At 41.2% G+C, this 17,949-nt stretch overlaps 1 protein-coding gene across 3 annotated transcripts in view; it reads left to right on the top strand.

Moving 5' to 3' along the window:
- The window catches only part of RASGEF1C (RasGEF domain family member 1C), a 71,221-nt gene extending 53,361 nt beyond the window's left edge, over positions 1-17,860 (top strand). For all 3 annotated transcript variants that reach the window (XM_042881634.1, XM_042881635.1, XM_042881636.1), the window contains exons 7-14: positions 1,861-1,953; positions 2,633-2,735; positions 2,843-2,922; positions 3,379-3,474; positions 6,504-6,599; positions 7,875-7,998; positions 9,974-10,046; positions 10,461-17,860. In XM_042881634.1, coding sequence (XP_042737568.1) covers positions 1,861-1,953; positions 2,633-2,735; positions 2,843-2,922; positions 3,379-3,474; positions 6,504-6,599; positions 7,875-7,998; positions 9,974-10,046; positions 10,461-10,485 — 690 coding nt within the window. In that variant the 3' untranslated portion in view covers positions 10,486-17,860. The remainder of the gene's footprint in view (positions 1-1,860; positions 1,954-2,632; positions 2,736-2,842; positions 2,923-3,378; positions 3,475-6,503; positions 6,600-7,874; positions 7,999-9,973; positions 10,047-10,460) is intronic.
- The last annotated feature ends 89 nt before the right edge of the window (positions 17,861-17,949 follow it).

The raw sequence follows: 17,949 nt of genomic DNA, 5'->3' as shown, positions 1-17,949 counted from the left end.
CAGAACAGACGAATACCAAGATATGAAGAGGAATATGAAGAAACATCTGCTATGGTGGATAGGAAGGATTTGAGTGGGAGGTGGAGAGCAAATATCAAAGCAAGGATGCACCACTGCATTGACTTCTAAGTTCAAAGCGTGTCTTCCTTCAGATAGGCTCTACTGAGTACAGAAAAAAAGGCCTTAATGTTTTCACACAAGATATGACACTAAAGAATTAGTGGGCTTCAGGTCAGCAAGCTAGTGAAAGCAGGGGTAGTCTGCAACTTGTCAGCATCCTCTTCCTGGGTTGAGAAAAGGTCCCAGCGATGACTTGGAAGATCCTCCGTGCCCTGGTGTGTTACAGCTGAGAGATTGTGTGGAACCTGGCAGAGCATTGTGCACAGCAGCACGCGCCTCACGTGGAGTGACAGGTACCTACCTGGCCCATGGTGAGCACCACCTTCACCACTGGGCTTTGGCTCTGGTTCACATTGCCTCCAGGTGGAGATCATTTTAAATATCATTCTTGCATGAAGGCTTCCAAAAGTTTCATTTATGAATGTTTATCAAGCACTTTGAGAGCTGCTGATGGAAGATGCTGGGGAGGTGCTAAATGTTGTTGCCATTTATAAAGCTTAACCTTTAAAAGGCAATCTGTTTCGACATTAAATGTGCACGTTTTAACCAAGTTAGATGGCATTAGATGTGGTTCTTATGCCGTGGCATGGAACAGCAGTGGATGGAAATACCATGTTCAGAACAAAACCAAGGTTTTGTGTGTATTTTTTCTGCAGTAGCAGGGGGCAAAAAATACCACAGAGTGCAAGAAAAGTAACTGCTATGAGTGGAGTGGGGCTGTGTTGGGATTTCTTTTAGTTTGACATTCACGTGTTGCTTGCCAACGTTTACTTTTGAGATGCTTTGATTTATTTCTTCATTTATTGTATAGATAGTCCTTCCATAAAATGGCTAGGAACATCAGGCTTCAGATTGGTGGCCTAATACCATCGTACTGTGATTTCTTTTTCTAAATGTGCTTGCATACAGAATCGCAGGGATGTTTCCTTTGAATTACCTTAATTAGAAGAATCTTAATGTAAGGTAACTTGCTGTAACATTAAGACCCAGGTTTTAGGCACCTAACTGGCATAATATGGGTAGTTTCATCGACATCCGTGGATCTGTGTTTATGCATTGCGGTTTTCTTAGCAGAGTGTATTTCTGGCAGCTCTGGGAGATGATCATCAGAACAGTACAAAAATTTGGTATTCTCTGATACCCTCTAGTGGATGCTGCTGAATGTTCACATAAATCATGTGAACCGTGAGGGAGCAGGGTGTCTTAGATGGAGGGTCTCAGAGTTCAGGGCTGGAGAAAGGAGTCGAGTTCTTATGATGCCCACCAATGTCTTCAGGCTGTGTGAACTACCCTGTGTCTCTGCTGAAGTCAGAGTGTCTGGATATCAAGTAATTGAAAGAGTTCAGCCAAGTATCTGCACCTGTATCAGCAGAGGGAATTTATGTGAAGTTTCATGTAAGAAGTAAAAAATGTGTTTCTTTGCAGTGACTCTTACTGGTGAAGTCTCCCTTGTGTGTAAGCAGCCTGTTCCAGTGCAGCCAGCAAGAGAGATCTGGGGCACTCAACAGCCTATTATCCTGAATACTCAGGAGACTAAAGGGAAATATATATTTTTTTCCCATAGAGAAGCAACTAGAACTATTTTTTCTTTTGCTTTTTTCTTGTGCTAAGGCACAGTCTTCTCTGTATGTGAGAGAGATGTGGCCATATGATTACCTTCGTGTAATGGGTATTTTGCAATCAGGCAGCTGACTGAACTGCAGTTACACGTCTTCGTGTGTTTTTTTTTTTCCTCCCCAGCCTTGTTTCAGTGACCAGAAGACCAGTAACCTTGAGGCTTATGTGAAATGGTTCAATAGGCTCTGCTACCTCGTAGCAACAGAAATTTGCATGGTAAGTGGGAAGCACGCAGCTCGTTTTACACATTCTTGCAGTACCAGTTTCAGATGGTACGCTAATAAGCAAACCTGGGGATTTATTTCTTGTGACCTAGCTAAGCATCTGACAGTAAGTTTTAGTAATGCTGCATTCACACGAGCAAGCTGATAAATGACAAACAGATTACAAAACAGAGCTGGCAACACATGGAGGTACACTGCTCTATTGATGTAGTAGGAGCACAGTGTGGAATAATGAACCCTGCAGGGAGAAAAAGAGGAAAAATTGAATTATCCTGTGAGATTTCTGCTGGAAAAGATTCTAGTGGAGCAGTATTTGTTATCTGTCATCCTGAAGCTCTGCTGTGCATGTGAATTCCCATTGCATAGCTCTTTGTCCTGCTGCCCATTACTGGAGCCGTGTTTGTTGTGATTTTAAACTTGGCAGATTTGGGTTTAGTTCAGTTGGCCCCATCAAAATGAAGTGAATGTTTTCTCCTTTGAAGGGAGGAATTGTAGTGGGATATCCTACATAGCTTGTGATTGGAAAGCATTGCCACCTGAAGATCTTCTTTGGGAAGGTGGGGTGATTCCAATCCAGTTAAAATGTGGATTTAGAACACAAGCTATCACTCAGCCTGCTCTGCCCTCCAGTTCTGTGTATGCTCATTACAAACGCTTGTTTTAATTTACAGCCTGCAAAAAAGAAACAGCGAGCACAAGTCATTGAATTCTTCATTGATGTCGCCCGAGAGTGCTTTAACATAGGGAACTTTAATTCACTGATGGCAATCATTTGTGAGTACAGCTCCTAACCAGATGTCTCCACTGGCTGTAGCAAAAGGAAAAGGGGAAGTGTGAGCCTCATCCATGGCTTTTTTTTTTTCCTTCTTCTTCCCTCATAGCTGGAATGAACATGAGTCCTGTTTCCCGGTTAAAGAAGACTTGGTCAAAAGTAAAAACAGCCAAATTTTTCATTCTTGAAGTAAGTACATCAATAAAGACATGCTGCTTGAATTATTTATTTATCTATTTATTTTTGTATGTTTGTGAATTTCCACGTTGTTATCCAGGTATGAGATGTTTATAGACACATTTCACTGGCAGAGGTTTGGATTCTGGCCGAAGTTGCTAAAGGATGGTGAAGAAAGTGTGAAGCTGCTGGTGTGCAGAGGGGTAGCAGAGCACTTGAATGTTACATGCAAAAAGATATTCAAAATCTAAAAGGAAGCGACGAGTGGCTTGGGGAGGATGGGCTGATACACAAGCAACAGTTCTCAAGCTGATGCCAGTGTTGTTTGCTTGTGGTTCATCGGCTTCTATGTGTATTTTTGAACATGTAGGCTTGGCTCTGTTCAAGTTTTGCTACAACTAAGGGCAAAGCTGTCTTCAGAGGACTCAGGCTGCTTTCTAACCAATCTGTTGTCTTTTGTATATCTAGCACCAGATGGACCCCACTGGTAACTTCTATAACTACAGAACGGCACTGCGGGGGGCTGCTCACAGGTCCCTCACTGCACACAGCAATAGGGAGAAGGTAGGTGTGACCACATCTCGTGTACCTGCAAATCAGTGGTGTGCATCTACCGAAAATGTCACTGAAGCTCTGCTGTCCCCTTTTCCATGGGGCACCAGTGCAAGGTTTCACTGCTAAATGCAATGGAAATGTAAATCTGCAGCTGAAAGGGGTTTGAAATGGATCAGAGGGCTTTTGTGAACTTGCTGTCAGGAAGCCAGGGCAGGCAGAGCAGGTAGAATGGATGACTTTGTGGCAAGCATCTCTGTGCCTCTTGAAAGGTCACATTGTTTAGATTGATAAACCAGAGGAAAAGGTATTCCAGAGTAAAATGACTTTTATTTTGGCATGGAGCATCAGCCTGGCAGGCCCAGGTGGAGCTGTGCTTTGTTGCAGCCATGCCAGGCAGCTTTTCTGTGCAGACAGGCCTTTATTGTACGGCCTGTGATTTGAGATACAGAGCAAAGGGCACAGCACTCAGAGGTGATGAGGTGGTTCTCCACTTACATTAGAGAAAGATGATTTACTGCAAGTCATGCAAAAGAGTGTGGTCTGAACCCATTGCAGCAAATTTGGAGTGAAAGTCTGTGCTGTTATGTTTTCATTTCATTTGTTGCCATCCTGCTGAGCAAGAATTGAATCACCACTGTCTGTGGCAGATACATAGCGTTCTGATCAGATTCATGAGATGTTAGTGCAGCATCCTACTGTTTTGTGCCTGCATACTTCTTGTTTATTTTCTTATTTCTCCATTCTGTTCCCTTGTTTTGTTTTGTGAAAGAGAGTTTCTTTTTAACATTGCACATAGTCATAAATGGGTGATCTCTACACAGCATGGCTAAGGTACATACTGCATGAACGAGTATAATACAGAATTAGATGTTCTCTCACTGGAGGAGCGAGAGCAAATGCTGATCTCACATCCCTGTGAATTTGATGTAAATCTGCTGAAGCTAATGGAATCTCACAGCAGTTACAGTGAAATGAGATCAGCAGCTGGTCGCAGGCTGACTCAGCTGCGAAGGGAGTGCTGAGTTGTTCTGAAGAGCACATCTCAAGAAGAGACGATGGCTTTGGATGTTCTTTAGCAGAAGAAACCCTTTTAACTTTTACACAATGCAGCAAGGACCTATCAGTTTGAGATCCTTCTGCAGTTTAATTCTTCTGCAGCCATCATATATATTGAAGTCAGCAGCTCTGTTGTTTAATTTCCTGCAGTTGTTTGCAATCTCTGACATATCTCTAGCCCTAGCTGGTTAAGGGAGAGCAGGGAGATTATTAAATTGAAAGGAATCTATTTTACATAGGAAGAGAAACATATTCTGTTTACCTTGTGAACATAACATTATGTTCAAGAAAAAGCTGAAGCATTTGACTTGGTAGTTGGTCATGCTGGGCATCTTATGGAGACAGCAGATCTTGTAATTCATGGTGTAGGAATTAAGGAATTTTGTTGCCTACTGTAAGCCATATTATTCATTATTTATTTTATTGACTTTGAATAAAATTAAAGACACATGATCATTTTTTTTAATAGAAAATGTTTGCAGCAAAGCTCTCTCATTGAAGAAAATACTTTGCTTCAGATTGATTTGTGCTTATAACAGTTTGAGATCCCAGTCCCCTCTGCCCCTCTTCCCAACAAATGGCCACCACAGAAGCACATGTGAAGATGCAGGCTTCACCCATCTCCCTGGGACACAAGGTGCTCTGCTGGGAGGGCAGAAAGAAACCTGCCCAAGTGCAGGGTGAGAGAACAGGCGACGAAGGAGGGAGGACATTTCATGCAGAATTTGGTGTGCTTGTTAGGAACCGTCTGGTTTTATCTATGCAGTCAGCTGACCTCTGCCACATCCAAAATTAAGTCGTTCCGCTGGGACACCCTGCACAGTGTTAATGGCATTGCTCTGATTGGCTTTGGAACGCTGGGAGGATGTGCAGGGCAGCGCTGTGTGTCGTTGCCATGTGATGCTTTGGAGGAAGAACATGTCTGAGCTCATTAGCTTTCTTCTTTCTGCAGGAGGCAGTTGTCCTTCAGCATGTGGGTGGGTTGGATGGTTTGGGGAGAATCAAAAGGGAGTGAAATTTGAGTTTCTGGCGCTAACCCAGACTTTATGCCAGCAAAGACTCTGGATTGAAGCCAATGCTGAAATGTAACTGTATCCACTTTTGTTGCTTTTACTACAGAAACTCGGAAAACAAAGCATGCAGTGCAGCATATTTTTATTAGGGAAATAAATACTGACCCAAAGACAGAAATCCCTTGGAAATGTGTGGAGAATTTGTATTCTAGGGAATGTCTTTGCTTCCTTTTGGATGCAGATGAGAACAAGCTCTGCCCACGCTCCGAGCTGGCTGGTGGCTTTGTAGCTGTATTAGCATGGCACATAGCCCACATTCATATACCTTCCTTCCCAGCAAGGCTCTTAGTTTATGTGACCCGGCCCCCAGTAGTGCAGAGCAGGGCAGAACAAGCTTGTATCTGCCTGCAAAAAAATACACAGAACCTGGCAGTAATTGCTAGCTGGGGATCAGGGCCTGGCTCCAGCTCTCCATGAGTATCTTTTGACTTCATGAGATCATTTTCCTTGTTCAGAGACAGCAGTGGTTCTTTGGTTCTCAGCTGCCTTTAAGTTGCTCAATTTGTGTAGGCAACAGCTTTGCTTGTAAAGACCCAGCAGAGAAAGGAAGGGTTGTGTAGCTTTTTTGTTTGTTTGTTCGTTCTTTGCTGTCTGATCTTGTCGTCAGACAGTGATGCTGTGGATGTACAGAAAGTTAATAAACTGAGTTATCAGTATTTTCATAGTCATGGCTGTCTGCTCAGTGACTCTTGCTTTCAGTTCATGCTCCTTTCAGTGTTCTCCTGATGGCTGAGGATGTCCCTTTATCCTGCTGCCCTTTTGCTTGCTTCTCACTCTACTGCTTTTTAAGTTCCCAAAACAGGGAAAAGTAAATACTTATTTTTTCTCTTCTCTCCTGACTGAGTTCTTCTTTCATGCAGAGAAAATACTGAACTGGAAAGATAATAGTTATGCCATTTCTCTTCACAGATTGTGATCCCTTTCTTCAGCCTATTGATCAAAGACATTTATTTTTTGAATGAAGGATGTGCTAATCGCCTTCCAAATGGACACGTCAACTTTGAAGTAAGATCTGAAAAATGTTTTTATCTCATTCTGATAGCACTAAGATTGTGTGCCTGCAATTTCAGTGCAGCCCAACAAAGGCTGAATATGCCAAAAGGGACAATCTCAAGTGACTGCTTGAAGGTTAAACCAATCTCAGAATGTTTTCTGAAAGAAATAATGTATACGTTTTGTACAGACATTGCAAACAGACCGTTCTGACTTGCTTCACGCGGGTTGGCTGCTGGAAATACAATGTCAGCAATATGCGTGATTATATTTATGGCTTGGAGGGGAGGATGACTTTCAGAAAACAAGGGAAAAGGTGCACATGTAGATAAATCAGTGTGAAATGTTTTATAATTCATTGTATCTGTTTTGTAATAACTTTTTTAATAAAAAGACTTGGCAAAGTAAGACATAAATTGGTTGCGGTCAATAGACAAAAATTAGAATACAGAAGCAGAATTACAGTGCAGTCTGCCATGCTGTTGATGTAAGGATTTGATTGTATAATCTGTTGCTCTAAATTTTACACAGAAGAATTTCTATCAGTGAAAGCAGAATACCCTCCCACAGCCTGGCCCTGGGTGGCTACATATCCTGAGTGGTTGCAATTCTGTGCTGGGGAGGGTGGTTTACATTGGTGCAGTTTGTTGCTGGTGGCTGTGTGTAGGCACTCACATTCTTACGTTGTGCTGTGCGCTGCAGTTGCTGTGTTCTTGCATTCTGATGGGGATAGAGATGAAGTGCTTTCGAAAGAGCTGCCCCATGTCAATGAGAAAACAGTTCTTTGGCTCTCAGATTCTTTGTAAATCAGCTCTTCAGCATCTCTTTGGTCAGTTGCATTACATTTGTCCTTCTGCTGGGGCCACTGTGAGATAGTGAGCAATGCATAAGATAGAGCCTAGCATCCCCTCGAGTTATATCAGAACTTTTTTGCCATGTGTATTTACTGTTAGAAGGCCTAAAGAGTTGTGAGGAATTGGAGTCCCCCTACCTTAGGTAACGTGTCTAATTCTGGTCTCTCAAAGTTTATGCCCATAGCTTTGTTCATGGATGCATTTTCACTTAAACACAAACTGAGACTACTTGCAAGGAGGAGTGGAGCACACCCTTTCTTCCTTCTTTCCCCAGCAAACGAGCAGAGAAAATCTACCAATCTAAAAGATCCGAGACTCCTTTCTCCCAGTGTCCTTGTGGTCAGGAACCCTACATCCTGATCTGCTGCTTGGATGTGGTTGTTTAAGTGAGATAGTGGAACTGTATCTGAATGGAATGGGTTTATGTTTACAGAAATTCCTGGAACTGGCTAAGCAAGTAGGAGAATTTATAACATGGAAGCAAGTGGAATGTCCCTTTGAACAAGATGCTAACATAATCCACTACCTGCACACTGCTCCCATTTTTACTGAAGATGGTAAGACTGTACAACCTCTAATCACTGAAAAAATGTCTCTTTATCACTACCAATTAACATCTTGACCCATCTCGGGGGATCTCTCTCACTGACCAGTCCCATTTCCTTCCTAGATTTCCTGTCATGCAGCTTGTTTATTATCCCCAGACTACCAACATGCTTTTGCAGATAAAGCCTTCTACCTCATGAAGCTGCTGTCTGATTACTTTTCTCTACTCCATAGCTTGTCCAAAAGGCACTGCTGTCTAGGAAGCTGTCGTGGTAGCCCTGTTTTTGAAATCAAGAAAAGAGGCCATAGAACCATGTTCTGGGTTGCTCTGAATGTCAGCTGTCCCTTAGCCAAATTCATGCAGTGATTGATGGAGCCAGGACTCATCTCTTCTGCAAACCAACACTGTCGTCTATTCAGTGAACACAGCTTCAGGCTATGGTCATTCAGCTGACCTCCTTCACTGCAGCAGAAAAATATTTACAGAAATGATTTTTTAAGAAGAATATTTTCTAGTGACTAACTTAAGCTGCAGCTATAAAAAAAGCTGTTCTGAAATTGTTTTTCTGGTTTAACTTTTAGTTCTATGTGTCTTCTCTTTTCTTCTTTCAATCTGCTGCCCAGCACAACGGGCTGTGTCATTTCATACTGTTTCATGTTGGTTGCTTCTTGGTGTGTTGTCATGCACAGAAACTGTCTACAGCTATGTTCCCATAGGCCGTACTGGGTTGGGTTTCTTTTTCCTTGATTCTTTAGACAGTTTTCTATACTGATCCAAGTTAATCACACCAGACAGCTTTTCAAAGACTACTACAGAACAGTAAATGCTGCCTCAAAAATCCTACCTAAATACTAAGAGAAACAGCTGCCAAAATGGAATAATGAATGTGATTGAAGTAATATGTATTGAAAGGAGACAGCATGGAGGCATTTGTTCTGTATTTAGGCTCTGAAGGGATATGAAGTGAAAGTCAAGTCACAAGTGGTGTTTAAAAGTGCAGATTTCAGGCTGGTGAACCAACAAAGGGTGACCTCAACCCACTAATTGTTTTCATATTTTCTTTCTCATATCCTCTGCCACATTTGCACTGTTTTTGGTAGATGTCCTTTGTAGAAGCCAGAGCAGGCCTCCCCTGCTGCCCATGGGGATAGTGGTGAGCAGAATCACCCTGAGTAAAAGACAGGAGAATGTATTAGACAGATGCTGCACTGGTATGTGACATACATCTGTAGGCCCATCACAGCATGTAGGAGCAGTGGCCCAACAGTTTAATGTTAAAATGGGCTTGAATTATAGCACAAACTTCAATACTGAGATGGTTCCAGTATTAAAGAATTAAGCATCACCAAACAGTCAAATGACGAAATACATATGCATGCAAGTTATAGCTCACTTAATTTTATTATTTTTTTTTTAAACAGTGAGACATCAGTGCACCACCAGGAAGCTGTACAGCCTGGGTGCATGTTGGTATCATAAAATTCACCCTCATGGCAAAGTTTTGCAGAAAAGGAGACCTGTTTATTTTCTTCTACTGTGTTCCGTCTCTGGTTTCTGTAACTCATTCTTATCTTGAGGCTGTTCTGTATTCATTTAAGATACCATGTCCTGTCAGGTCTTAAAGAGATTGAGGAAGATTAAGTTGTGTTAAATGATGGGAATAGTCTTGAATGTAAAAAGTTTATTTGCCACAATATCAAATCTCTCATTTTTTATGGAGATCATTTAACTGTTTGGTATTATTATAAGCAGGTCATGCCAGCATATATTAACTCTGGGCTCCTCTTCCATCAAAGCTAACCTAACAGATTTCCAAAGATAGAAATGTGAACTAAGCAGCAGCGTCCTGCTGGTTGCCAGCAGTGTGGTGAGCCACAAACTTATAACAAGCTGTCCTTACTTTGTTACAGGATAGGACATACATGAACGCAGACACAAAGGGATTTACTGTTTCTGTTGAAACAACATATTTTTAACTTTTCCAGGTTTATATCTGGCTTCTTATGAAAGTGAAAGTCCGGAAAACCAGACAGAGAAAGACAGATGGAAATCCTTAAGGTAACCTCTCATTTTAACAGCTCGATTCTAAAGTACCTTCAAATGCTGTGTGGATAGGCAGAGCCTGTAAAGTGCTGGCATTGCAAGCGTGACCTCTGATGGAGGTTTTTTCCATTTATGACTAATTGACAGAGCTGGAGCTGCCCTGATAAAAGCTAATCTTAATCTCAAATTATCTACCATTTGAAGGACATTGTTCTCCACTTGTGCATTTCTGCAGTGCTTTAGCCCTGCAGTAGAAGTCTCCGAGTTTAATGGAATCCTCCTACAGTCTGCGTCTCTTATAAGAGATGTAACATGGTTTGGTGTAAATGAGAATCTGAAGACAGTGATGTAAAAATGAAAGGAAACAAAAAAAAACAACACCCTTTATAATTACTACTTATTCATTGTTCTTATGTTTTAAATTTACAGATCCACTATTTTAGGAAAGACTTGAAGATAAAGAGATCACTGCAGTAGGTCAAAGAAAAGAAATCCGCAAACATTTTGCACTACTGATTCCAAAGATGCCTGTTTGGGATTTAGACAAATTCTTTTTTTGGGTTTTTTGTTAGCCTTTTTTTTTTTTTTTTTTTTTTTTTTTCTTTTTTTTTTTTTTGACTGCCTAATGTGATGGATGAACTGGATTCATCCACTGAAATCAACAGAACTGTGCACAAGGACGCTTTTCTAACTCTGAGACAGAGAGGAAGGACAAACAGATTATTTGTGGCTGTGCCCAAACTGCGTCAGGATCACTGTAACTTTTGCCTCTGAAGGAAAATAGAAGAAAATCAGGAGCATGGAGAACCATGGTACTGCAAAGGGAAAAAAATATATATATAGACATAAATATTTCAGAAGCAGGTGCTTCAGACAGCAGCTCTTTAAACCCTCTGAGGATTATAAAATCAAATCAGACACAGCAGCAATCTGGTTAATTGCTGAATGAAGAAAGAACTACTTAATCTAACATTAGCAGTCCCCCAGCCTTGTTGAACAAAGCACTGACTGCTACAGGTATAAGCTTCCAGTGGATGAAAATGACATCAGTCGCTCACAGATACCCATGTATGTCACATACAGATCACATCAGCATGGGAGAGCTGTGCAAATCCCATGCATTTTTACAGAGAACAATCTGAAGTATGACTATTGCTTAGTTACTATTCCTGCCTCTGCTGTTGTTTTTCTTACTGTGAATGTTGGCAGATCTGAGGAGGTTGTATGTGATAGTCCTTAAAGACCCCCTACACCCAACATCTAAAGCTGAACTGAAGAAGATGGACTCAGTTTACCTCTATTTAATGTGTGTAGCCTATTCCATAATTTCGTTCCTGCTGAGGTGCATCCTTTAGAGGGCTTCATCACGCTTAAAGAAAAAGGATACTGCATTATTGTACAGTATTATACAGTACTGTTTATTTTGCAATTTGATACTAAGAGGATAGGAAGGAAGAAATAATTGCTCTATAAGAGGGAGGGTAATTTCTTTAAAAAGACAAAGGGTTTCAGGCTAGAATGAATGCACTCAAGTGCAAAATCTGTCATTCGTTAGCAGATAACCATTTTCTTCCTCTTTAGTTTTTAGGTTCTAAACAGCATCTACCACTTCCTTACAGGTAATAGCAAGCAGGGACTACGTCTTCTTTTTAAATTTGTATAGTGATCATGGTGCTACTTTAACATATATAATATGTGATAATGAACTATGTGGATGTTAGAGTCAAAAGCCAGAAGAGTTTGTGTGTGGAAGGACTGTATGTATGTGGAAGGGCTGTTCCCACTTGCCCCCCAAAAAACCTCAAAAAGCTTAGCTGAAACCTAATGTCCTGTGATACTTTGCTTTATTACTGACTTGATGCTGACCTTCCAGATGTTCCACTCTGTCTACAATAGCAGGACATAAAGCTTTCTTTGAAATCATTAACTGCTTTATTTCAATTTAGAGTGATTCCAAATGGCCATAGGATTTGGAAAACTGAAGCTAATCATAAAAGCTGGCTGTGCTGGCCTGCGCTTTTAGACAGAAAGCTGAAACTGCTCCTGCCTACTGCCAGACCTCACAAAGGTTGTCCATGCCTGAGTGAGGTGTTGAAATACGAGGCGTTGGTGAGGCAGTAGTTGAGGGCAACCCAGGCAGCTGAGCTGACCTCGAAAACAGTGGCCTGAGACATGTTCTGTGTCATATGCTAACGCTTGGTATCTCCGGTGCAGTTCTTAGGTTGGGTTTTGATCTGTGGAAACCTGTGCAATCTGGATCATGGCCACGTGGCATCCACTCTTGCAGCTGGCTGAGCTGTCCAGGACAGCTTCTTCTAGATGTGCATTCACAGGGATGTGATGGAGAGCGCTGATTCTCCTCTTCATTTATCTACCAGCATACAAGTTCAAGCAGGGGGAACATAAAAATGTCATGTCTGTACTCGGGCTCTGTATGGAAGAACTAAGTGTGAGGATGGGATGGCATCCTTCCAGCCAGGGAGCAATGCTTCCGGTGATACTGTTGATATACTGTTTGTTAATTTTTGTCCATGAGCTGAGAGCTATACAGGGAAACATATACACACAGCCATTGCTTCCAGCAGAACCATTTCCAAAATGATGCCATTAAAAAATTGTTTAATTCCAACCAAATCCAGAGCAATAACCATAAACATATCCATCAACAATGGCAATGCTTACATGTGTTTGCTAAATGGGTTTTTGTTGTTGTTGTTGTTTTTTGTAATGTCTGCATTACACATGCACAGCATGACTTCATGGCAGAACGGGTTTTTTAGTTGTCTGAAACCCACTGTGGGTGGATGGGCCCTTCCCTAAAACTGCTTTTTAAAGTGCAAATGATCATTTTCCAATGATCAATAGAGGCCGGTACAGCTGAGATGAAAACACCCAAAGATGAATCGAATTTCCATTTCTTGTGATATTTTACAGCCTCGGGTACCTTCCGTGAATTCAGGCAATTTTGTGAGTTGAAATTTGGACTCATAGCATTTATCACTGCTGCAAACTAAATTACATTCACGGTCCAAAATTTTCAATCCCCAATACTTAAAATGGAAGCATTGAAGTTAGATTTAGGAAGGTATTAAGGGCTTAGTGGGACTTTCAGAAGCACCAGATCGTCCTTAAGCCTTTATATAATCCCACATTTAAAAGGGTTTTTTTTCGAAGGTGCTAAACATCCTCATCTCTTGGTGGATACTAAAGCAATTAATGCTTCACAGAGGTGCATGGCATATTGATGCCAGTACACAGAACAGTGTATGATCTCCAGAAATGCTGCTTGCACCTTGCAAAATAACTGTAAGGCATGTAGTCATTGGACTAACATGAAGACAAGTTACAGTTAGTTATGCCATGGCTTTCCACCACTATTTTTTGGTGAATTTGCCTCCCTGATAACTGCATGAGCTAATGCAGCAGAGAACAGAGCAAAACTAGAGCTGGGACTTTCAGAAGCCCCAGATCATCCTAGGGTGTTAACACAGTAAGCCAGTGAGATGATACAGTCTTTCAGAAGCATTAACTTAGCTTCTGCCTATACAGCAATATTTGAAAAGACCTAAATATATTAAATCATTTCTGCACCTCCTCTTGTGTAATCAGAGTGCAGCACAAGTCCTGTATTTCATTTTTTGAGAGTGCCATTCTGCAACATAGGGCTAGATCCAAAGCTTATCAAAATACGAGTTGTGTGCCTTCAGCTTGTGTTGAAGTCAGCGGAGGAACTTGCTCAGTGCCTTCCAAAAGACAGTTAATCGTTCAGACTCGCTCTCAATTTCACGTCAGCATCAATCACATCACCTCATTAAAGGTGGATAGATAATTAAACATAGATCTCCTGGCCATGACTGAATTTGGAAGGTAGAGAACTCGTGGAGTCTCACCCAGAAGAACCCCATGCAGCAGGGTGCACTTGCACAGTACATCCTTATCCCTCTGCTAGGCAGGTGGCAGTCCTGCTGTACGACTGCTGGGAGCTCCCCACACGGATAGAGGACGTGCAGGTCTGGAATCAAACTGTGATCTCAGCAGTGCTGGGATCAACACAGTGCAGACACGGCTGCTAAGGCACTTCGAATTAGTTCAAGCGTAGAGATGTTTTCTTTAGCTTGGGAGTATGTTATGATGTGGTCAGTATTGATAAGATAATCACCTGCTTACAATTAAGCCAGCCCATTACTGATACCTTGGTCAGTTTGTCATGTTTTATTGCAATAGTTTATGCACCTTTTCTTAAAGCACACGAGCACTGGTTTGCACGATGGTAAATCCAGCTTAAAACACCATTCAGATTACTGAATATATAGTTGGAGTTATCAAAAAGAAAAGATACTGGAGTTATCAGTAGAAAAGATACTGTTTTGCTTACAGTATCTGGCCTAATAATGACAGTGTTTTATAGAGACCTAACTCAAGCTCAGTGATGTGCCAGGGGAAAAACTCCAATTGATTTTGATGGGTTTTGGAGCAGTACTGTAACTGTAGCACTGCTCCAGGTTATTCACAGGAATTAAATTACACTGGCAACTTGAATAGTCCTTGGCCTTTTGTTAGGGCCAGTTCCGACTCTCAGATGGGCAGGTGCACTTAATAGGGTGAAAATCCAGCCTTGGCAAATGTCTTCTCTGACGTTGCTGACGTTTCAGAAGCAAATTCAAGGAATTTGATCCAGAGAATTAATTCACATCTGAGAGCAGAATTTGGCCTTCTGGTTTTGAATCCTTTTTTCTTTTTAAAGCAGTAGAAATCAGCCTTACTGTCTCAGGAGTGTCTTTGATCAGAAATTAAAACCCCTTGGATTGTAAACTGAGTATTTCCATTGTTGCGCCTGCAGAATAGGGTTAGAAAGAGGTGAGGAAGCATGGCAACGCTCCCTGCTCCCTTCTCAAAGGCTCAACTGTGGGCCAAAAACATTCCTTTCTTTTTTGTTAATGTTATCTGTTAAATGAGATTACCTCAGTATTTGGTGCAGGGAATTACTGAATTGTGTCTGGGAAACAGCATCAACATACTTGGTATCCATACAGCAGTGCATACAATGATGGGGTGCAGCAGTGATAGATGGTCCAGTACAAACTGTCGTGCAAATTCCTGTGCAAGCCCTGAGGTTTGTGAAGCTGGGATACAATGCTTTGGAAAGGTAGGACATGATTGGAAATTCACCCGAGGCAAAATGTATTTCATCCTCCATCCAACAGAATAATTACAAGAAAATTCTTGGAACTGAAAGTTCCTTTAGAGGGCTGGAAAACAGTGGAGAATTTGTTGCTTCATTGACAGAGATTTTAAGATCCAAGCAGCTTGATAAAATAAGTACTAAAAAATTGTGAGTAACACCTTGATGGTTGTTAACTTTTGTATTTCACAGCATGGCAGCAGAGTGGAAAAAGATAACTGTGCATGTGCTATTCCTATTAACATCAATGGCAGCTGGGCAAGCCAAGGCAGGAGAGAATACAGTGACATGCAGTGATGCGTGCACCAAGCTGTACCAGAATTATATATACCAGATACCAGATATATTATATATATATATTATATATACCAGATTATAAATACCAGAACTTTAACACTGGGCATGTTGGAAAGGAAGCACGCTGCCTTGGGGAGTCCCTTTCTTTATAATCAACTTTAGCTGCTCTGTAATCCCTGAGCTGAGCAGGGATGGCAACAAACAAGTTCCTTTTTTTTTTCCAGTGGAACAGACCTGGAGGCAGACCTGTTTTGTATTTATTTCTTCTACAGTTCTTTTTGCATATTTTCAGATATGCAAAAAATATCAGCTACATTGTCAGTGCGCACAGAAGGCATCACATTCTGCATTTGTATACTATGCAAGATATATATTAGAAGTTAATAGCTTGTACGGGTGGCATTTCATACCCTCTGCAGAGGTGCAAGACACTGAAACTCAGGCTATAACCTCGGTTACAGAATAAAGCTAGCTATGGATAACTTGTCTAGATCCCTTGCCTTGCACTGTGGCCAAACTCAGACTGTAATGCTGTACATTCGGAGTGGCTTGGACTCCATCTCTCCCCTTGATGCCTTTCCCTCCACAGAATTGGCATTTTGCTCTATAAACAGCTCTTGCAAAATGCCACGGGAGTATTTTTCAGGTTCTCTGCCATACATGGGCTCTGCACTCACATACCAGAGCTGTCACTTTAGGAGTCCCTTCTCCCTTCCCTCATGGCACCAGAAGTACCAGCCCAGACTAAAACTGCAGTGCAGCATTGCTCCCAGGCCTTCCTGAATGCAGAAGACTTCAAGTTCAGGACTCGCTTGTTCTGTAAGTTAAATACCTGTACAGTAAACTTCATTCTGAAATGTGCACAGCCTATTTAATGGACCTGTGACCAGAAAATCCCAGAACCCAGCTACCTTTTAGAGAAGTGCAACTTCCTCAGTGAGCTGTGACTGGTCAGTATTGCATCATTGCTTTCATTATTTAATTAAGCTTCTACAATCCCCATATTTGGGGGACAGCTACGTGTGTGATCGTTTCCTGATGTTTGGCATATGAGTACACAGAATCGAGAAAATGGGGGCTATAATCTAGACAGCTGACACGAGATGTATTTTCATAACAGCCCAAGCTGGGTTACTGCTTATAGTATGTCCTCACCTTGAAGAAGAAGGAATTGTTCCAGTAAAATCCTCCTAACTCTTAAAGCTTTGTGAAAGATACAAGCACACAGCTATTAGACATGTTTCAAGACATGATTCTTACCAACAGGCAAGTACTTCCCTTAGGAGCCAGCCTGTAAAATGAAATAAAACTGCCAGTACGCAACACAGATGAAAAATAAATTGGCTTCTGGGTTCCAGAACTCTTCACTTTTAGCAAGTATTCATCAGTATACGAAGGTGAGAAATCAGAATCACAGAATCACAAATCAGATTTTAGTTTGGGATTTTTTAGCAAGCTCTGTGAAATGTGACAATACCAGCTATCTTAAGCCTGTACACTAAGAGCATATTACTGCAAAACGTTTATTCACAGTCTTAAAAATGAATAAGCAGAACTGTCCTTATGTTCAGACTGAGAAATTAAAAGATGTGTGTCTGGTCACCTGGAAAACACGTGCTTTCAAAAATGTACCCCAAATTGTTTGCAACTTCTATGTTTCATCTATTATTGTAATTCCTTTTTACAACTGTGCTTGGAAAAAAATGGAAATAAATTAGTTTTTAAGGAAGAGTAAGCTAGGATAAAAGGAAATACGGATTAAAAGACTGGTAGGTACTGACTGTGGGAACAGTAGTAATGAGGGGCTGTGTTTTTCCCATAGCTTTTTCTTTAAACTCAGCTATTTCATTTTCAGGCTGAACTGAAATCCCTTTCCCCTCCACAATACTCAAACCGTGTAGATTTGTTGGAAGTCCTCAAAGCAATTACCAACACTTTATCAACTGCGCAGGCAGAAAACAGTAAGGTTACTTGAAAGTGGCTGTTATGATTTTGTGACTGTACATAGATATTGCAAAATGTTAATGGTAAAATGCATACTGTACCCCCATAAACACTGCAAGAATAGCATGGTCATTGTTATGCTTTATAGCTGTTGTGGAAAATGTCTTAACCCGCATTCATGATTATAGTGCCAGTCCTACTCCCATGCCTTTTTATACAGTTGTGGTAAGATTGTTATGAAATCCTTTTGTCAGTCATGTTCAAGCTAACTTACCTGTGTATAGAATTTATATATTAAAAACCCCTAATTTATACTGTGTTTTAACAGTTTGCCTGAACTGTCTATGGTTTCTAAATTTTGTAATGTGAGTGTCAAATAAGAAGAATAAAAAAAAATTGGCCCAGCTGTGTGCATTTGGTTTCCCAATTTTATTTCAGGTAGGTATTTCAACACCTCTGAATGACAGAACGGGCTGAAAAGAAAATGATTGCTCT

This window comes from Lagopus leucura, unplaced genomic scaffold (assembly GCF_019238085.1).
Source record: "Lagopus leucura isolate 7727_CA_CO unplaced genomic scaffold, USGS_WTPT01 Super-Scaffold_100030, whole genome shotgun sequence".
Taxonomy (NCBI): Eukaryota; Metazoa; Chordata; class Aves; order Galliformes; family Phasianidae; genus Lagopus; species Lagopus leucura.
The sequence above is the reverse complement of the archived record's forward strand: the minus strand, read 5'-3'. Positions and strand labels throughout refer to the sequence as shown.